The sequence below is a fragment of the Saccostrea cucullata genome, unplaced genomic scaffold (assembly GCF_032062105.1).
Source record: "Saccostrea cucullata isolate Sc308-1 unplaced genomic scaffold, CSIRO_AGI_Scuc_v1 ctg2836, whole genome shotgun sequence".
NCBI classification, from domain to species: Eukaryota; Metazoa; Mollusca; class Bivalvia; order Ostreida; family Ostreidae; genus Saccostrea; species Saccostrea cuccullata.
In genome coordinates, this window is record NW_026941489.1 from 7,690 (window position 1) to 30,524 (window position 22,835).

The 22,835-nt window shown below is 33.0% G+C and overlaps 1 protein-coding gene across 1 annotated transcript; it reads left to right on the forward strand.

Annotated features, from left to right (window-relative positions):
- The first annotated feature begins 421 nt into the window (after positions 1 to 421).
- LOC134257918 (chitin synthase chs-2-like) lies at positions 422 to 22,090 on the forward strand. Its single transcript, XM_062740491.1, has 17 exons — positions 422 to 477; positions 693 to 1,293; positions 1,378 to 2,504; positions 3,387 to 3,477; positions 4,460 to 4,569; positions 5,114 to 5,211; positions 6,745 to 6,898; positions 8,494 to 9,088; positions 11,989 to 12,126; positions 13,774 to 13,957; positions 14,060 to 14,260; positions 17,396 to 17,793; positions 18,338 to 18,502; positions 19,702 to 19,898; positions 20,949 to 20,995; positions 21,148 to 21,192; positions 21,284 to 22,090. Exons 1-17 carry the CDS (start codon positions 422 to 424, stop codon positions 21,895 to 21,897), a joined length of 4,821 nt encoding a protein of 1,606 aa, XP_062596475.1. The 3' UTR covers positions 21,898 to 22,090.
- Positions 22,091 to 22,835: the final 745 nt, after the last annotated feature.

Here is a 22,835-nt window from a genome sequence, read left to right on the forward strand (position 1 = left end):
TTAAACTGAAAATTTAGATATCATGTTTTATCTGAATATGCGTTTCTTTTTTTGTTGAGTATATAAGAAGAAGGTATGGTTTGGGCTTTATTATTCCCTTAAGATTTCATGTTCTTATAAATTTATGAAATTGTTTGAGTAGATGAATATTATAAATCATTCAATTATATGGCATAAAAAAGGATCATGGATTTTCAATGATTCAGAAAGACTGAATTTTAGTTTCTTACATCACTTCTAAATTTTAGAAAAATACAGGACAAGATTTGTATTGAAACTGTACCCTGTTCTTCAAATTCTAAAAGTAGTTGAGTATTCATTTAAAACTTAGCTGAATATCAAATCGATTTATTAAGATATTTTGCTTGAATAAGATTTCCTGGATTTTTCTAAAACAGAAAATTAGGTTCTTATATTGGAGATGACAAGCGTTCATCATTTGGATCTTCCACAGAGCTCTTCAGCTCCGAAAAAACGGTAAGTGGAAAAACCCTGAAAGGTATTTATATAATTCTTCAACTAAAATTATAAATTGGCAGTTTTATAAGGTAATGTAATAATCAAGATGTAATTGGGAAATTAAAATAACTGTACATGTAATAACAGTATCTTGATGCTGAGCTCAAAGTAATGCAAATGACAGCTGCTAGATCCAATTTTTTTAAAATATTCAACTTTATCCTATATTTCAGTAAATACGACATTTTTGACAAAAGTCCCGAGGTTGTCGAAGATGACGTCAGGCGGAACTGGTTAGATAGAACCCATGGCTGTCTGCGCCTTCTCTTCCTCTTGTCCTTGTTTGTTTTCATCTTATTCACGGCTTTTCTATCTAGATTCAGTTTTCATATAATTTTGATAAACCTCAATCCTCCAACTGTTTTTACAACCTTGAACAAGTTCGGGGGTGACACAACCAACACGACGGCTTCTTTTGTACCAGCGGATGTTCATATATCATGGGTCTGGGCATGTTTCCTGGTTTTGATAGCGCCATCTTTACATTCGTTTGCTTATTATTTTTTGCAATTTTACAAAAATATTGGTGTAGTCGAAAATAAAACAACACGTAATGACAAAAAAAACAGTACGGAAGACGATTTTAAAAATGATACAACACGTGATGACAAAAAAACACGTGATGAAATAGACACTCGTAGTGAAGATGATTCTGAAGATGAAAAAACATGTGGTATCAAAAAGGCCAGTATTGAAGCTGATTTTGGTATCTATATTCCGAATAAAAGAGAAACAAATGGGAAAATCGAGGAACAAGTCATACCACTTAATTGTGTAAGTATTTACAGGTCAATTGCCTAATAAGTCTTAAGTTTAGATTTGTTTGTGTATTTTTTATCGTTGCATTTTCTTTTATAGTGTATCCAAGCAGCTTTAATGATAGAATTTGGAGTAGTTCAAGCTATTGGAGAAACTTTGGCTGTTTTTCTGCTGCTTCCCACATTTGATCAGGCGTCTGCTGGAATAATTGCTACTAATATGACTTTGCTTGTTCCTACTATATTAAACGGATGTGTGAATCCTTACTTTCGTTGTCGCAAGAAACTTTTTAAAAATGCTGACAAAAAAGAATCCGAAAAGAAAAATGCTACCAAAAAAGGGTTCGAAAAGGAAAATGCTACCGAAAAAGAGTCTGAAAAGGAAACTACTTCCAAAAAAGAGTCTGAAAAGGAAAATGCTAACAAAAAAGAATCTGAAACAGATGGCAATCAACGAATCAAAATCAAGCTATTGAATAATTTTTTTCGATTTTCCATGGGTTTTTTAACTTTTTGTTCGTTTTCTTGTCTTATTTCTTATGTTTCCTTGCTAGTAGATAAAAATGATGTCAACTCTCTTGGTGGTATAATTGCTCTTACAATTATAAATATTTTCTTTTCGTCAATCGGATTTTGGGAAAATGTTTCTGGTTTCAATTTTGAAAGACTTCGAAACCATAGGAGGATAATAATGATGGCATTCTCAGCGTGTAAAATTGTTACTTATTTTATCACTTTTTTGGTAGCTTTTAGTGTTCTGGGTGAACACGACAGCATTGAAGTTTTGTTTGGAATAAAAACCAATGCCACGGTAACTATGCTAGAGAAAAGCATTCGTCTGGTCAGTACAGCAAGTTTCCGAGAAAACTGTTTTACAGAGCACCCGTTTTACGTAGCTCTTGTTAGTTTGTTTGCATCGTACTTCTGTTTCAAGGCTAGCTATCAAGCTTGTAGAACATATCTCCAGTGGCCAAGCTTTTCTATTCCGCTCATAATAAATTTGGTTTTAGTACCTATACTCGTTGGACTTTACTTGAAACCAAATGCTTTCTACACGACGATTGAGAAATGTAGTATAATTTCTGAAGACTGGGATTTCAATGTTGACAGAGAAGACACAACCAGTAAATGGATGATTGGGATGTGTGGTGCCCTCACCTTCGTTAGTATTCTTATGCTGACGACCTACGTTTGGCGAAACGGGATGAGGATTAAAAAATTAGAAAAGTAAGTTTTACTTACCATAAACTTAACTAAACATTATTCAATAAAATACCATGCATGTTTATCATTGTTTTTTTTCATTTTTAGTATTTACTTATTGCAAAAATAGTATTAGCACATGGTTGCCCTGCTTTTCCGTGATTTACGGTGCTACTTTTCCGCGATTGAATGGTGGATATGCAGATAACAAAAAGTATTCAATATCAAAGTCCATTAAACAATACAAAAATAGGAGCAGAGTAAACACGGACCCCCAAAACATCATGAAGTGGGATCAGGTGCCATGGAGGAGTGAGCATTCGTTATAAATCAATTCTCTCTCTCTCGATAGATCGATACATTATCTTGCCTTTTTTTTTTAATGATAGCGGTAGGCACTTATCTGTAATTTACATGTATTTTCCCCATAGAGTTCTACTTGGTAGTATTTACAGTGTAATACAAAATTGAATGAATTCTCATTACACTACTCGATGATGTTATAGATGTTATGGAAATTGGTCATAAAGAAATGAATCATGATTTACGTATTGAAAAGTCATGCAGTGCGTTAAAGAATGTGTATTGCCGATGAAGTGTAGGTAAATAAAGCAAGGCTTGAAAGTTACAGTTACAACAGATACCGTCACAGTGGTAGATACAAGAAAAAAATATTCTCCACCATCTCAGTAGAAAAATGACCGAAGCTGGTGGTAAGCAGGTTATATATTACGAAATAGGCAGATGCAAAGAAGTCGCGGAAAAGGAAAACATATTATCGCAGGAAAGCTGTATATCCTATCCCGGAAAAGCAGGCGTAGGATTTATTTTACTCGGAAAAGCTGTGAATCGCGGAAAAGTGGAATCTTCAACTACAACCACTAACTTTTTCTGATCTATTTACAGGATATTTGCTATGCCTTTTTACGCTGGTTATGCTATTGACATAACGTTACTTTGGTCAAGAAGACGGATAAGGAAAAGCAGACGTGTACATGTAAGACTGTAATAATCTCTAATATGAAAGTGAAGTAGAATACAAAACATTGAATTTTCTATTTATTACATTTTTTAAAAAAAATCTTTGATTTTTCCTTTGCCTCTGTCTTTTTGTAATACAGTCATAGGCTCGTGACGTCATAGTTGAGCGGTTGAGACGTCATAGCTATGTGAGGTGAAAACAATGTAAACATGGATTTAGCAACATATTTTTGGTAATTTTGACAGTTTTATTCGCTGTCAGAATGGTTTATTTATTTCCATCTATCTTATATTAGGCCAAGGAAGATTTTTTACAGCAATCTTCGTTATGGGAAGGGAAATCAACTTCTTATATTCGTCACACTGTACAGGATAATTGATATCCTTTCACACTGTGACTCAATGAATAAATCACAGTATTTCACAGGTGATTACTTTGTTCCATATCAACCCAATGTATCAATTTGTCTGTGTGATTACGATTCAAGTAGTCCGATCCTCGGGTTCATAAAATCAACAGTTAAGGATATTTGATCCTCAGCTAGGAAAGATATCTCTAAAAATTATTATCTAATTAAAATGCATCAAATTGAAGCTTAAAATTGAAAAGCTTAACATGTTCTCTGCCTCTTCATATATTTGAAAAATATTAGATTAAATAATTTATGCTAGTTACCTACGGTAATTTAAAAATGAATGACATTAAATAATGTGTCGTTTTTTTACATATTTAAAATTTAGCCTTAAGGACAAAAGAACTCTTAGGAAAAATTTACTTATAAACAAACTGTCACGGATAAATATAATTTTTTCAAAAGTTAATTTTGTATACATGTACTTCGTATAGCATGCGTAACATCAGTGACAGTTTGTTTATAAGTAAACATCGTTATCTTATTTTCCTAACGCTTATGCTTCACGGGGATCACATGTTTGATTATTTGTTAACTAGATTTGATTTCAAGAATATGGTAGAATCTCGAATTTTGTTTTTTTAGGCTCAGGTCAACAATGTAGATGAAGAGTCCATTCCAACAATATACCTCTGTGCAACTATGTGGCATGAAACAGAGCTTGAAATGAAAACACTTTTGAGATCTATTTTCAGGTAATATTTATTATAGATACAAGAAATTTGGAAGTTGAAGAATCTATTTGTATAACTTTATGTGCAGTTCAAGTAGATTTGATTCATAACAAAAGAATACAATTCTATTCCATTTGCATTTTGATAGCATATTTTAATTTTATAACTGCTACACGTACTCCCACTTTTAAGCTCACCTGAACAAAAGGTAAAGTTATAGCTTTTCAGATCAAGGGATATCAGTTGTTTGTAATACAACCTGCAAATCTTTAAATATATAATATTTTCCACAGTTTACGATTCAACAGAAAGAGTTATGTAATTAACTCCTACTGACTTGTTGGAATTTGGACTCACACATCCACTTGGGATGGTCTTGATTTTAGTTTTTCCTTGTAATTTTTGTCTCAGGTTATGCTTACAAATTCTCAAACTTTATCTTTAGTGTATTTCAATTCATTTCTTTCAAAATGTCTATAAAACATAGCGAAAATTTAAAAAAAGTTTTTTTTTAAACTTTGAAAAAAACACACGCTTAATATAATAGCAATTTGACTTATTATAGATTAAATAGGCATCAGTTTATGATGGCAGTGAAGCAACACTACTTAGCAGAGAATGGAATTCGGGAGAAGCCAAATGATGAATTTTATCAGTTTGAAGGTACATGTATTTTTAAATTCTAATAAGTTTTTAGCTCACCTGAGCCGAAAGCTCAAGAGAACTTTTCTGAGAGTTAAGTGTCCGTGTGTCGTTTGTAAACTTTTCACGTTTTCGACGACTTCTCAAGAACAACTCGACCAGTTTCAAGCAAACACATCATAAAAAATCTTTAAATTGGTAAAGGGAATTTAAATTATTTTCAAAGGAAGTACCGCGCCCTCTTTTGAATGAATATGATTAAAACATAATTGAAATAAGTGACATATTTAATCTATTATTTCTGCACCATAAATGAGAAACTTGTTTATAAGCTTCTTTACACAGTGAAGATTCAAGTTTGTTTAAATTATGACCCTCTACTATAGGATCATAATAGAAGGAAATATTTTGCAAAAATACTAGTAGATGGGGCCATATTTGATGATCAAAGTTTTACATGGAAATAAGGAAAAATATTTAAAATCAGCTCCTTAAGAACATCAAACAAAGCCACGATTTCAAATGTGGAAGTATTCTCAGGTATATACGGAATTTAGATTCAAATTTGTTCATATGTTGAATCTTTTGTATAAGGTGGTACATGCCACAACAGAAGAACAATATTTTACAAATGAATATATCAGAGAAAATCAATACTGTAAAAATAAAGCCATGATTGGTCATATAGATATGGAAGCATCTTCAGTAAGTGTAAATTCAATTTTGTTGAAAATAAGAGCCCCTCCCCGCCGATCTCGGGGTAGGTTGGGGCAGCTTATGTATTTTAATTTTTTTTTTTTAAATCAATACTGAACTGACTTCTGCTTTTTGCTATTCAAAGTGCTCAGATTAGCACATGGGCTTGTTGTTTTAATAGACTGTACAATGAGAAATTGTCATTCAATCATGTTAAATTTTAAGTGATTTTTCAAATAAAACTTAAGATATTCATTGCATAAAGACAATAATTTGTATCCAATTAAAGACCTAATAGATTAAGTATCCGTCTTTGAGATAACGGATGGATTGTCTGATATTTTAACCATAACATATTGAAGGTGTTTTTAAATAAAAATATATACACCACTAAGTGAAATTTCAAAATTTTGTGCATTGTTAAATTTAATACACCCTGAATTTACATGGAAGTCTATGGACAGCGCATGTGTTACGATTAAGATATTGTGAAAACTAAAAAGTAATCTGAACTAAATATCTTGGTGAAAATATGCATTAAACTCTCTTTATTTAAATATGAAATTTTCTTCTTTTCATCAAGGACAGAAAACTCTTCAAAAATGTTTTAGGTGCAAAATGGCTGGCTTATTATATATTATCAGTCATATGAATTTTGCTCATTTCACTTTCATCGTTATCTAGCAATACGTATTTAATTACTTTAAGACAATTCAAAATTGTTCAAATCTACTATCCCTTCATTATACATTGAATACCTTAAAAATCATGTCATTATGTCAAATATTATAATCAATAATTTTGCAAATATCGTAAAAGTGGTTTCAGTAAAGGTGCATATATGTATCGTATTTTTAGCCCACATTTTTTTTGATGACGCATTCAAGGAAAGTAAAGAAAAAATAAAACCAAAGGGTCGCGTGAATAACACAGAAAGAAGGGGATTAAACCCTGGAGAAGAAACCAACGAATATGTCACACAATTCATAAAATGTATCGAAGATACTGCAACGTATGTTTCCTTACACCAGTTCAACTTGTACACAGTGATTTCAACGGTTAAATAGGATTTTTGAAATCCCTGTAACATCGACTTATGTGTGAGTATCCTACCTCTTTTTAAAAATTGAGCGTATTGAGCATTTCTTCAACATCGAAATAATTCGGAGATGTTAAGTCCAGATTCCAAGACCATAAATTGACAACAGACTTCAGTCAATCAACATTTTACAGAAAAAATCAGTTATTAAAGGACAACAATTAGTGCCTATCTGAAGTTAAGTTAGTTAGAAGACGATCTCTGAACACAACATAAAGGTTTTTATTAAGGATCGAACTCCAGCATCTTTTATTATCAAATTCAGAATATTTTTTCTGCAGAATCAGAGTGCTTTTTAACAAGTATTTTTAAGACCCATTCAAGTTTCGAAAATTTCAGAGTTCCATAGATTGCATTTGGAAAATCTTCTTTTCTGTATTGGGTATTTGGGTATATAGCAGACAAACTAATTTGCATGGTCATGATGAGCAGGTACTCCTCTTCCAAAATTATAAAAATCCACAGCCCCTGGATCAGTTAGGGCGGGGCTTTGTTGAATGTTTATCATGAGAATGAATTATTTCAAGAAAAGCTGTTCCTCTGTTCCTTCGACAAGCTTAGTGCATTATCACCCTCTGGTTTTCTCCACCTTCGTGATGAATTGGAGAAATAGCTGTGTCTGATGTGAGATACTCACAATCACAGTATAGATCTAAAAACTTAAGACAGAATCAAATCCATAGAATTACATTGAACTTTATTGCATCAAACTAGATCAGTTTTAAATACAAATTAGAATAAATGAATCATATTAAATTTTACAAACAGTAGTACAACATCTAAAGTGTAAAAAGTTAATCATTATTATTATTGTAAACAAAGTCATGAGTGCTATGTCAGAAACACTGTCAGAGAAAAACTCATTTACGAAAGAATATACATACATGTACATACTTTTTATAAAAACAATAAACTATAAAGCTTACCAAATAAACCATTGTAAAAGTTTGTCATGATGATTAATAGATAACCGAATATCAAAGTTTAAATAACTTTTAACAATTTTAGAATTTTAACATTAAATGTTCTTCAAAGAACAAAAGAGGCCAGCATGAAAGGGAATGAGATGTATGTTCTAAAACTGCTAAAGCACTATTGCGTAATCGTGATAGTGACAAATGAGGGCAAGTACATGTACACGCAAATCAATAGATTTACTAAATTACAGAAAAAAATTGTTACTGAGTACTAGCTAGTTATTTTGTTGATCTTTACCTATCAGTTTATTTTATAATATTTTATGCTTCTATGGGTCCTTTACAATTAATACTGCATTATACTAAAATGGCTATTAAGGCCCTAAGTCTTATTCCCCAATCCAGACTAAACTTGCATTGATGATACATTAAGAAATGAACACTCTTGCTTACATTTTTCGGATGACAGACAAGTTTTGAATTTTAAAACAAGTCTGTACCTACACATTGACTGCGGACCAAATTTGCAGCCAAGAATATACACTCCTTTTTGAAGGTCACCAGCTTGATTATCTATTTTTCATCTCATAGGTCTTTTTATCGGATAAATGAATTTTCCACCTCAAAGAAATATAGGACACCATATGGAGGAAGACTGGAATGGGATTTACTTGTTCCAGATTTAGATGAGCTTAAAAAGCTTCTTAAATCGAAAAAGGATAAATCATCTTCAAAAGATAAACAAAGATACCATTTTCTCGGCTGCATTTGTGGAGGTAAATCCGAAGAGAAAAACACAAAATCCAACAATGATGATGGTATCTCTAAAGCAAAAAACAATGAACCCAGTGTTGAAGGTAGTTCTGAAAACAAAAACATCGAATCCAATATTGGAGGTAGTTCTTCTAAAAAGAAAAGCAAAAAATCTAAGGGTAAATCGCCTAAGAAAAAGAAGAATCGATCTAACTCGGGATGTATAATTGAAGACAATAAAATCAATGAATCCAGTACTGTAGGTAGTTCTGACGAACAAAGAAAGGAATCCAGTTCTAAAGCAGGTAGTTCTGGTGAAAATTCATCTGAGACTTCAACAAAAAACCTACCAAATACGTGGACAGTCCCATGTAAACTAATCCTCCACCTTAAAGACAAAGCTCTTATCCGCAAAAAGAAGAGATGGAGTCAGGTACATTTAAGAATATATACATTTGTGGTATCTTTCCATTATATAAACATACAGAGAGAAAATATCTTAAATTCTGTATGAAGTTTGTCAGAGGTCAATATATGGCCGAATCACACGGCGCAATAATATCTACCGTTACATAGAAATATAGAACGACTTGCTTTTTAGCTCACTTGAGCTGAAAGCTCAAGTGAGCTTTTCTGATCACATTTTGTCCGGCGTCTGTCTATCTGTCTGTCTGTCTGTAAACTTTCATATTTTCATCTTCTTCTCAAGAACTACTAGGTCAATTTCAACCAAACTTGCCACAAAGTATCCTTAGGTAAAGGGGATTCAAGTTTGTTCAAATGAAGGGCCAATCCCTCTTCCAAGGGGAGATAATTATGAATTAGTGAAAAATTAATGACATTTTTAAAAAATCTTCTTCTCAAGAACCACTGGGCCAGGAAAGATGAAACTTATAGGGAAGCATCTTCAGGTAGTGTAGATTCAAGTTTATTCAAATCATGTTCCCCGGGGGGAGGGCGGAGCCACAATGGCCTACTAAAGTTTTACATAGAAATATATAGGATAATTCTTTAAAAATCTTCTTCTCAAGAATAATAAAGCCATGATTGGTCATATTTACATGGAAGCATCCTCAGGTAGTGTAGATTCAAGTTTGTTGAAATCATGACCCCCGGGGGTAGGGTGGGGCCACAGTGGCCGACCAAAGTTTAACATTGAAATATATAGTAAAATTCTTTAAAAATCTTTTTCTCAAGAATAACAAAGCCATAATTAGTCATATTTACATGGAAGCATCCTCAGGTAGTGTAGATTCAATTTTTTTCAAATCATGACCCCCGGGGGTAGGGCGGGGCCACAATGGCCGACCAAAGTTTTACATAAAAATATATAGGAAAATTCTTTAAAAATCTTCTTCTCAAGAATAACAAAGACATGATTGATCATATTTATATGGAAGCATCCTCAGGTAGTGTAGATTTAAGTTTGTTCAAATCATGTTCCCCGGGGGTAGGGCGGGGCACAATGGCCGACCAAAGTTTTACATAGAAATATATAGGATAATTCTTTAAAAATCTTCTTCTCAAGAATAACAAAGCCATGACTGGTCATATTTATGTTGAAGAATTCTCAGGTAGTGTAGATTCAAGCTTGTGCAAATCATACCCCTCTCCTTTAAGGGGTGGTAGGGACTACTTTTGGGTTTAAACTTTTCAATAATAAACTAGTTTCTGTTTTTATGCTAGCCGCAGTGCTCAGGTGAGCGATGTGGCCCATGGGCCTCTTGTTAATAGTTTTCAAGTATAAAAATGAACAAAAATAAGCAGGTGAAATAATTGTGTTATTTACAACGTAAACAAGACAAGTACTTCATACATTTTTTAGCGATCGATTTCATTTAACCTGTGTATATAGGACTAGAGAATATACTAGGCTAGCCTTTGTTCACAAGTTGTACGCGTCACTTTTTTCAGTTGCACAGTCTCTAACTTTTATCATTATTTTTTGGTAGATTTTAAGTTAAATCTTCATAATATAGGCTAAAACTATATTTTCCCCATTAAATTCTACTCACGATAAATGTGTAAATCTATTGGAAATTAAAACATTGCAATCATGCCACGAACAGCTGAGAAACACCTCGATCGTAGCTGTCGTACTTCAATGTAAGCTGTCGCCAGTGTACATGTCTCCGTGTTAACATAATAAATATGACTTCAGCTACTGAAATCGTAGATTAAATGTGTTTTTATCAAATTTAATACCTGATTGCAAATTAACTGTCTCGGACAAGTGCCTCAACCCATCGGATCCATCCATCCCTTTCAGGCGACCGAAATTCCTCCAACTTTTTATCATTAATCCTCGGGCGTGTTTCTTGTGTCTTTTCAGTATTAATTATCAATTTTCACAAATAAAAATATTCCCAGACAAGAATCTTTTCACTATAACTGATCACAAGTAGCCTTTAACAAAATAATCCCTTGGAAATAGAATTCTTAGCCTGACGAATTCAAAGCGTAACCGCCTTTCAAGCCGATTTACACCTTGCATACTTTTGACGGAAATCTAAGGCGACCGGTTAGTGCAATATTTATATCCGAATATAGATCTATCTAATTTAATGTTTAATTGTCCATCTCAAATGTATATATAAGTAATAAATAACAAGTTTATAAACTTCAATGGGAATAGAAGTGGGTCGGTACGTAATCAAATCTTCTGAAAAGACATTCGACGTTCACAGGATTTGATCACGTGACCGATCCACTTCAATTCCCATTGAAGTTTATAAACTTGTTATTTATTTCTAAATTCAAATAAGATACGATAGATATGTTTATTATACCTGTACTGATTTTTTTCCTAGTTAGGCAGTAAAATGTGAATAATTCCTTAGAATTCTCTGTGAATGGCCTAATCACCGTGCCTTAATCAAATGAGCATATCCCTGCTTCGGAAGCTAATTCCCCGGTTATCCGTAACCCTCTATATATTAATTTCATATCGGTCTAATATGTTAATGGATTAGTCCGGTAGCTTATTCCCCGTCATTCGTAATCCTCTATTATTTTTTTTTACTTTTGTATCGGTATATAATAAAACAGTTAAAAAGTATATTATTGAGGGAGTTAGCAAGATACCAGTTCCCCTCGACCAGGACTATTTCCCGAGGCTGCGCGTTGGATAATAGTCCTGGCCTTGTGGAACTGGAATTTTGCTATCCCCCTCAATGATATACTTTAACTGTATACATATACACATAATATCATTATTACAACTTGATACCAAGAGTCGTATTACATCGAGTTAACAATCGCAGGTTATCAGATCAACTTTAAATTTAATCTGATGATCCAGATGATTTTTTAATATATGGAACCTTTTTGTAGGTGATGTACATGTATTTTCTTTTGAGCTACAATTCGATAGCTAAAAAAATTGGATTAAAGGGGACATTTACCGAAAATTCAGAAAAACCAACAACAAGTACATCCGAGGCTACTCAATCAGAAAAAATGAAAGAAGGGGTAAGTCGTTGCTAATGAATGCTTTGGTATAAAGCATCTGTGGGTAAAGTGGAACCAAAATTAATTTTTATGGTCTCTACCGCTTTGACGCTCAGGGTGTGACCAAATCATTACAATTTATACAATTACAAATGTATGTTAAAATTATATTTATTTCTGGACGTGAAGCAGTAAAATCGACGATATGATTATATTAAGTAACAAGTATTTAATAAACACCATGAATATAATGCCATCTATTTTCAGGATTCAAGAAAAGGCTAGGTTAGTCATGCATAAAAATGCATTATAATCCCCTCGCAACAGAGTTGCAGGGGGTTTTATCATTCACATGTTAGAGTATGTTTGTGTGTTAGGGAGGATGTGTGTGAGGGAGGGTGTGTCTGTTTCTCCGTCTGAAACGACAGTGACGTATTTTGCGTCAGATTTCTTCCATCGGAAACCGTTCAATTCATCTTTGAACCTCTTTTACTATGTATACATCTGTGATCGATATAAGTATTTGTGGAGTTCTCTCGTTCCTGGGTGTGTTCAGCTCTTTTTCCGTATAAACAGTAGTCAAACCCCACTCCAACCAACTCTGAGTGATAATTTGGTGCGCCGCATTATCGCTCGACGTTTCCTTTTTATTAATATCTAATTTATAGTGTGTCTGCATATAACGTCATATTTATGACGTCAGAGTATTCAATTTTTACACACGAGTACTTTAAATCATGAAGTTTTTCAGGATATAATTTTTGTCACATTATATGTCCGTATAGCTTGGTAATAAAGAAAAAAATGCTGTCAATGCTATTTGTAAATGTCAAGAAATTGCCGTGCGGCGACCACTGATATTTAACTCCAAGTAAATGTTGTTTATAAATGCCCAAAGAACTTTATTTGGTCATAACCAATATTTGCCCCCCAAAATCAAACTTTGACGGAGAAATATTTAATTATGTTCTTAAACAGGGGAATATATGCTGACTTCAACACACTGAATATTTTCATTAGCAATGATGTCATATGTTTGAAATGGCGTCGCGAAAATGGCGTAAATTTAAAATTTCCATGATTTGTATCAAAAAACGTATATTTTACGTCGATATTTTGAGTAAAAGTCACCGAGCGCAGATCTGATCAGGCTCAATATTTTGATTTTATGTGTAGAATGATAATATCAATGAAATATGTAAATGTTATTTCTGAGCAAACTTGCGCTCTATAAATTTTAAAGCTAAAATTGTTGAAATTTTGTACATTTCGTCCTCTTTCTAAAAAATGACATAAAATCGAACTAGTTTTTGACGTCACAAAAACAAAAATTGTCAATAAACTATTTTGAAACTATAATATGATCTGTTAATTTAAATTTCTTATACAATTTATAAAATTCAGCACATTTCAGGAATTTTTCAAAATTTTACTTTTGTGGGGGGCAAAGATATGCAAATACCGCAAATGGTTCTTTCCCAACTTTTTGCCAAAAATTGATTTTTGTCGGTTGGTGCATGAAATATCGCGATTTTCTGGGACAACCCTCATATTATATATATATATATATATATATATATATATATATATATATATATATATATATATATATATATATATATATATATATATATATTTTACTCAAGCATTTCAAGTGATAACTTGCAGGAAAAGCATAATTTGGAGGAGGAACGAAAGAAGTTTGCTGACGTTATAGCCCCAAATACATTTATCCTTGCTTTAGACGGTGACGTTGATTTTAAACCCGCTGCTGTCCTAAGATTGCTGGAACGGATGCAGAAAAACAGTGATGTGGGAGCAGCTTGTGGTCGAATAATACCAATGGGTGGAGGTAATCGCAAAACAGGGGGTAAAAATCTCTATCTTAATCAAATTACAAATTATTTTTGTTTCCTGCTTGCAAGATACATGTTTTTCATAAATAATTATATAGGCCCTGTTGTGTGGTATCAAAAGTTTGAGTATGCAGCTAGTCATTGGTTACAAAAATCCACTGAACATGTTTATGGCTGTGTCCTTTGTTCTCCTGGCTGTTTCAGTCTCTTTCGGGCTTCTGCTCTAATGAGCACTGATATCATAAAGATTTACACAAGTATCCCGTCAACTGCTTTTGAGTATGTCCAGTACGATCAAGGTAAGTAAGACTTTTACAGTACCTTTCTCTCTGAGTCTTTTCTCCCTTAGTGTTAGGAGTGAAAACATAAACGATAGAATTAATCAGTTAATTATCGCATCTTAATAATCACAAAAAAGTAAACATCACAACCTCGTATTTTCTCCAATATAGTGCTACTTGAAAATAAAAGAATGATACTTATATTAAGTAAATAAAAAAAATAAAGGAAAATGATGCATGTATGAGAGAATAAAACAGTTGAACTTTTTTTCATATTGCATAAAAATGTAATCGAATAATAGTATTTATATGAATCAGTTTTTTTTAAGTGTAATTACATGTAAAAATATGAATCAACTGGCTATCGAAAACAGTCTTGCTTCGTATGGTAAAAAAAGAATAACCCAATTCAAGTTGATATTCATCCTTGTGAAATTATTCAAATGACAATTCCATGAGGGGAAAATTTATTTAGCCTGTAAATCAAAAATTATTTTTTGCTTCTACTCTGAACATCAACCTATGTTGGGCTATCGTTAATATAAGCAATTCTTTTCTTTTATGTTTTCGATTTTGTGACCTTCACAGTGGAAATGTTCCCCAGCTGTTCCACTGAGTATCTTAGTTTAACTGGTCGAACGGTCATAAATGAATTTTCTGCAGAGATCTCCCGTTCCAACAGCACGTTATTTGTAAAAGCTGTTTAGGTATATGCAGTTGTTTGCTCGATAGGATATATTTCCTAGAATTAAGAAGTTGCAGCCAGTAAATTGGTAATGAGGCTGTTAAAGCTGTCTTTGTCAGAAATGTGCTGACAGAGAAGTCAGCTTCTGTCAGAGAATAGTTTGACAACAACTACCCCCGACTCCCATTAAGTAATGCGAAAAGGCTGGATGGCTGTGTATGTAGCGTTTTCATCCCCAGGGGAAGCATGTTTCTTTTCTTCGTTGTCGAGATTTTGATATTTAACAGAATTAATTGTTGAATAGAGAATTTTACTCCCCTGCTTCCTTCAAAATAGAAATATTATTAGGTTGTCTTTATTACACCACACAAAAAATTAAACACACCTTTCGAAAATGACGTTAATGATACATTTCACTTCAGTGTCATTTCATGTTTTATGTTTACGTACTCCTTTTTGAGGATTTTTTTTAAGGTCTTCCGTTCCCAACGGAAGACCTTCTACTGATTCTGATGATTAAGATTATTCTTATTATTCTTTTTTTTTTCCTTTTCCTAGACGCCAACTTTGAGGCCTCATATTTCACTCATTTCTCAATGGATTTTGCTCAAATTTTCAGAGTTTATAGACGTTACTAAACTCTATCAGAATGCTATCTAAAATTTCAAAAAGTCATTTCCGGTTTTGAGTTATTTCCCTTTAAACAAAAATTTATAGGCTTTCGTTTCCAGACAAAGACTCAGAGACGGCTAAAGCTGGAGCAGAAATTTTACTGATTTTAGATAATACAAGGATTGAAGTTGTGCATGGCGGTTTTTGTTTTTCGATTTCTCTATTCAAAATGGTGCTATATAGGGGTCAAAAATTAGAACGCCTAAAAGAACGAAAATTTACACATATTTTGCTTTTTATCTTCTAAACTAAAAATATTTTGTTAAAACATATAGAACAAAATTTGTGCAGAATTACAAGATCTTTCAAATGATATCTCGAAAAAAGGGCTGACCCCTAAATTAAGGGATCTAGAGGGGCCAAAAGTTTTTTCCAGATATCTCAAAAAGTATTGAGAATTTGTAATACATCCAAGAAGCAAAGTTGTTCAAAATGTCAAGCTTAATCTATTGAAGTCGTCAAAATGCGTCCGGCGACGTCACTTCCGGTCAAACCGGAAGTAGTCAGAAAATGCATATTTTTGCCGTTCTTGACAAGTTTTTGGGTAACACATGTCACTGGAAGCATAAAACTTAATTTTCCGTCCATCGACATCACTTCCGGTCAAACCGGAAGTAGCCAAAAATAGTTTATTTTTTGAAGTTTTGATGCAAAATTGAAGTTATAAAGTGACTGGAGACGACTAAGCTCATTGCTTTCTTTTGTTGACGTCACTTCCGGTCAAAACAGGACGGAAGACCTACTCGTTGCTTTGCAACGAGCTTTGCTCTAGTTTCTTTTTCACTGTTTGTTAATTTTACCATGATATGACAAAACTAAGGGTGTTACAGAAGTAGAATTATTATATATCTATATCCCTGAAGCTGTGCAAAAAAGATATCAAGTCAAGTATTGAAATAGGAACCCATAACAGCACAACTTAAACGGCTATGAAATTCTGCCCAATCCAATCATAATAGAATCTATTGCATGAATCGGCTTTAGGAGATTGATCTGTTTCTGAAACAAAGCAGTGGATGAACAGAAGGGACGAAATTTGGTGGCAAAATCTTTAAACACAACGTAGAATGTATGTGGTTGACAGTTACATGTAGCTGGATGTACAACTGGAAATCTGCATGTGAGTTTCGTGTGGTGACTGAACTCGATTTTGTCATCAGTCAGGGTATATGTAGCATTTAAAATATGTATGTTTTTAGAGATGCATAATCTACATTTGATATACTGATTGACGGTGTGGGAAGGAATTTCAACAACCTCGTATACGGTCGTTATATTGACCTTGTTAGAAAAAATAACCAAACATTAAATGCAAGATGTTTTTGTTTTCTTGTGACTTTTTAACCTTGAACCTTTTGTTTGCCCAAGGAAGGATTGATTGTGTGGTTGTTTATGATATTCACGCGAATATCTGTATTGTAACAGTTAATGATTATGTAAAAGAAAAAAAAATATTAAATAGCTATCTCGTTAAAATAAGATGTCACAAACATATATTTCTGTAGATATTCAGAAACAAACCTAATAATTAATCATGCCCGGCAGGTGAAAACTGATATCTGTTGACTTGGCCGGTGACTTGCGTTTACCTTTAGATATTACAAACTATTTGTGACGAACCCTTTCGTTATTAAAATATTTAACAATTCGTTATAAGTCAAAACTAATCAAATCTTGAATCAGTCTTCTGATTGGTTAATTTAGAATTTGGAATCTTGTAATTTTAATTTGTATTTTGACCCGAGAATGATCCTTTGTGTGTTTGTTACATTATAATTAGAATCCCTTGTTTTCAGGAGAAGACAGGTGGTTGAGTACTCTACTATTAAAACAAGGTTACAAACTGGAATACACAGCAGCCTCTGACGCCAATACCTATGTTCCCGAAGGGTTTTTCGAGTTTTTCAACCAAAGAAGAAGATGGTCCCCTTCTACTTTAGCTAATATCTTTGATATTATCTCGAGTATTTCATCTGTAACAACCGAAAATGCTTATGTCAGTAAGCTATATCTGGTGTACCATATGTTTCTTTTCGCTTCATCCATAATTACCCCAGGAACAATTTTCCTTATGATCCTTGGGGCTACTGTTTTGGCATTTCCAGTTATTCCACTCTGGGTAGCCTTCGTCATCAACATCACACTTATTGGAATCTTTATGTTATCATGTGTGTTCGCAGAAGAGAAAACACAGGTTAGCATAACAGTTTAAAGTTTTATACATTAAATTTATAGGGCTTCATGCGTTATTTAAACTCAGATTTTTTTTTAGCATAAATTAGATTTTATATACTGCTATATTGTGTAAAGTTATAGCAAATTTAAATGAAAAGTGATTGTTTATTTTATTTTATATTTCACTAATTAAAACGGGCCAGCCTTCTGGAAGAAGATGCTGTCGTGGGTTTCATAAAAGAGTTATTCCACTCTGCATTTGTATATCATATTCTACTGGTATAAAGGTTGTTCAAAGAGAAAAATCTTCTCTATAATATTTAATACAAAAAAGTATTTTTTTAGATTTAATGATTATTTAGATGTTTACAAAATAGATAAATAAATGCAACAAAAAGTACTCTTTTGTACATTAACTTACTTTAAATATCACGATGGACCAAAGTGATACGGAATTAATTTGTTGAGTTTATAATTCTCAAGCACTGGTCCTGAAAAGTTGAAAATAAATTGGGGTTGGTTGCAGGTAACATGCATTTTGTAATTTTACAATGTCATTGCAGCTCACCATAGCGTCTGTAATTTCTGCAATTTACGCTCTGATGATGGTGGTTGTGCTGTTCGGTCTCATCATTGATGCAATCAACAGTGGCTTTTGTTCAGTTACAAGCTATTTTTTCTGTTACGTGGCAGGGACGTTTCTTTTGGCGGCGATTATGCATCCAATGGTACGTATTTTGAGCAAAAGTCACTAAACGCAGGTCTGCTCCAGCTCAATATTTTGATATAATGTGTAGAATGATGATATCAATGGAAAACGTAAATACTGCTCTGGAACAGACCTCTCTGTAATTTTATTTTGAAAAAGTTGAGCAAATTTTGTCTATTTTTCCCTTTTTCTGAAAAGTAATACAAAATTCGAATAGTTTGTGACGTCAGAAAAACAAAAATTGTCAACAACTTACTTTGAAACTATACTATGTTTTGTTAATTTAGATTTCTTTTACATTATATACAAGTCAGCACATTTTAAGAAATTTTCGAAATATAACTTTTGTGGGTGCAAAAATTTGCAATTTTATATATACGATAGTTCTTTTGCTTCTGAATATGGTTTAGTGTAGTCTAGCATCTCTTCATACAATACATGAACCCCATTCATAAATGAGGAAGATGTTAATCAATTTTCTAAATAAGATTATTATAACTAGGCTAATCATGGTTGTGCCTGTTTAATTAAAGAGAGATATTTGAATTGAAGTTTCCTATATATATTATTATATAAAGCGTCTATGCTTCATGTGGCCTAACACTACTCTTAGGAGTCATGATTTGAACTAAGATTAATCAAAGCTATCTGATGAAGCTTTCAAATAAATAAGACCCATCTTCTTTTTTATTGAGAAGAATTTTAAAAGATTCCATTCAATTTATAGTTAATCTTAATCATCTTACCTGGAAAAGGTGAGTTCTTTATTTGAACAAACCTGAGTTCGTTTAGCTAAAGCGTGCTGCTATGTGACAAGATTGGTTAAAATTGGCCTGAAGGTTCTTTTAAAACAATTGAAGAAAATGTTATAGTTTACAGACGGACAGCCTTCTGCGGACAGACAGCTGGACGTTCACAGGATGTTTTCAATTTTAACTTTAAAATTTATTCTCGTAGGTAATTTAAATGTATAAAAAAAATTGTAAATAATTCATATATCTTTTTGTAATAAAGGAATACAAACTATGTTCTCCATTATAATTTTGAAAGGTTTTATTTATTTATTTTTTTTGCTTGATAAACTTGATCAAAAGTAAAATTAATATGTGTTATTTTGTATGAAAAATAGATGATCTTTATCATCCGATTTTTTTTTTTTTTTTTTTTTTTTTTTTTTTTTTTTTTTTTATTTTTTTTTTTTTTTTTTTTTGGCTACAGGAATTTCACAACATTTTTTATGGAATCGTTTATTTTCTGGCGGTTCCTACCACGTCAATGTTACTGTTGATTTATGCTTTGGGTAATCTACACGTGACGTCTTGGGGGACACGTGAGTCCAATAAACAAGGGAAGAAGCGTAAGCAAAAACAAGATAATCAAGAGGAAACCTCGTGTTCCTGCTTTGGAATATGTAGGTATGTGTACATATAGAAGTGAAACTTGTTTCAGAGTATTAAAAGGAAAAATGTCTTACCAAATAATGATATCACTGATATAACTTTTCGCGAAATATATACTCGTATTTAAAGATAAATGGTTAAATTTTCATCTATCTAATAAAATTTCCATTTGTACGGTAGTTGAGTAACCCAAACGACCAAAGAGCATTTTTGTCTACTCGAGTAGTGATTTATTCAATGCCTAATTTTGTCATACATTCTTAGATTATGCGTAAAACCAAATCACATTCTAATGATGTTGAAATTTTAAAGGTTCCCTCTTATGATGACTATGAAAATCATTCAGTTTGCATGGAGTATATAGTAAATATTGAGGTATCCGCCTAATAGATGACAGACTGTTGCCATAGACCTCCCTTGACTAGAAAAAGAATGTCTGAATCATAACTTGAAACCAAATGGAAACTTGAAACATGACCACCCGCTTGAAAAGTGGAAAGGTGTATATTGATCAGGATGTCCGTCTATTATTACGTCCGTCTGTATGTCCGTCCGTCTGTTAACGATGAGGTACCCATCTCATATCTGCGACTGTTATCTGTGTCAAAGCACCTTTGATAGGGTTTTCCCTACATACCGGTATTTCAATTTAAAACTGATTCACCAACATTTAAAGTTTTTCTCGTTTTATTTACACCTGGTACAGTCCACCACATGCAAGACTTTTAAAACTTACATCCAAGATAATTTCCTCTTCCACGTTTGATCTATGTTGGCGATCCAATCCAAGTTGCACGTGTGTTCTCTGAAAAGATTTTCAGATGATTTACACCCAAAGCAAAAAATAAAAATTTTTCGATGGATTTTAAATTAACAGATTCAGCAAAGATTAATTTTAAATAGAAAGTTAATAAATGAGTGCTCGAAATTCTTACCGATATTTAAAAATTTTAGGCTAACAATTAAAAAAAACACTCCATCCCTCCCAGATGGAAACAACATACTCCTGCTCATGCTATAAATGAAATAATGTGCACAATTCATACATTACTCTTTCGTTTAAAGGTGTAATTGTCTGCCCGCGGCAATGGCGAAGATTGCGAAAATTAAAGGTACTGCACTTTTACTAAGATCCCTGATTAACGGAAATGTGTTTGATATTAAATGTAAAAATTATGATTTTGAAAGTGGAATGTACTTTGTTTTGCTTATTTTCTCTATTTTATTAGAATCATACTCAATGTATTTATAATATTTTGTGTAGATAAAAAAAAGAAACAAGAAAAAGAGAAGAAAGAAAAGAACAAAGGTATTACTTGTATCTCTATGACTTCAAACATGGCATACACTTTTTTTTTTTATCAAATTATGTTGTTTCCGACGTTTTTTTTATTCCCCAGGGAAGAACCTCCCTCCTGTCGTAAATACAAGGACACAACTGTTAGACGATGCTCTTGAAGTTGTAGACGATGAAAAGGAGTTCTGGGACGAAATCATAGATAAATACTTGAATCCCAAAATGAAAGAGGATTCTAAGAAACAAGAGAAACTATTGAATCTACGGAATTCGGTCTATGCTGGATTTATAATGATAAATATAATCTACATAACTATTGTCTTTGTTATAACACAAGCAAATGAACTCAATAATGACGTATTTACCGTACGTCTACCTTGTCCGAATAGAACTGGTCACTTCGACGTAGATCCTATTTCTATTGTTTTCTGCATATCGTTTGGACTTGTTCTGTTTTTCCAGCTGATTGGGATGATTATTCACAGATTCTCCACCTTTACACATATTGTTGCTGTGTCCAAAATAACAGGGAAATCATTTATAGACAAACAGAAGAAGGAAAGAAAGAAAGCATATGATTCGGCGATTAGACGAATGTTTAATGATTCTAGTAGTAACATCATGGTGAAAAGCATGGCTGATCGAGGAAAATCTGAAATGAATACAACTATTAAAAATTTCAGAAAAACAACAGATGGCACCTTAACTGCACAATAACTTTAAACTTTCATTAGATATTGCAGAGTAGTTGATGAATGTCAGAGAGTGGCGTAAAGTGTAACTTTCATTAACGTATAACGACTCTCTCTCTCTCTCTCTCTCTCTCTCTCTTTGACGGTGCGAACGTGTGTGTGTATTTGTATTTTAGTTCAAAAATGATTGGTTATTCTAATTAAAATGTTCTATTTGATGTTTTATGAACTTTTGGGGGATATTTTTAGCTCACCTGAGCCGAAGGCTCAAGTGAGCTTTTCTGATCATATTTCGTCAGGCGTATGTCTGTCTGTAAACTTTTCACATTTTCAACTGCTTCTCAAGAAGTACTGAACCAATTCCAATCAAACTTGTCACAAAGTATCCTTGGGTGAAGGAGATTCATGTTTGTTCAAATGAAGAGCTACATCCTCTTTCAAGGGGAGATAATAAGGACTTGGTGAAAAAATAATGGCATCTTTTAAAAACCTCAAGAACCATTAAGTCACGAAAGATGAAACCTATATGGAAGCATCCTCAGGTAGTGTAGATTCAAGTTTTTTAAATCATGACCCACGAGGGTAGGATGGGGCCAAATTGTACTATCAAAGTTTTACATAGGAATATATAGGAAAAATCTTCTTCTCCAGAACCATTGGGCCATGCAGGAAAGATATGGAATCGTGCTCAGGTGGTGTAGATTTAAGTTTGTTCAAATCATGACCCCGGGTGTAGGGTGGGGTCACAATGGACCTTAAAATTTCTATATGGGAGTACATAGGGAAATGCTTTCAAAGTCCTCCTCTGAAGAACAGCAAAGCCTTCATTGTATGGAAGCATCTTCAAATAGTGTAGATTCAGTTGCAAGTTTGTTCAAATCATGAACCTTGGGGTATGGTAGGGGATGACGGCATCATATGAAAGTTTAGATTTAGGAAATCGTTACCCCCCCCCCCGAACTA

What these genes read in the sequence shown, in the direction of transcription:
- LOC134257918 (XM_062740491.1), top strand. Translation starts at nt 422, where the DNA reads ATGACAAGCGTTCATCATTTGGATCTTCCACAGAGCTCTTCAGCTCCG. An exon ending in AATAATACCAATGGGTGGAG is followed by an intron (nt 13,958 to 14,059) that starts GTAATCGCAAAA and finishes ATAATTATATAG; the next exon opens with GCCCTGTTGTGTGGTATCAA. An exon ending in CGGCGATTATGCATCCAATG is followed by an intron (nt 18,503 to 19,701) that starts GTACGTATTTTG and finishes TTTTGGCTACAG; the next exon opens with GAATTTCACAACATTTTTTA.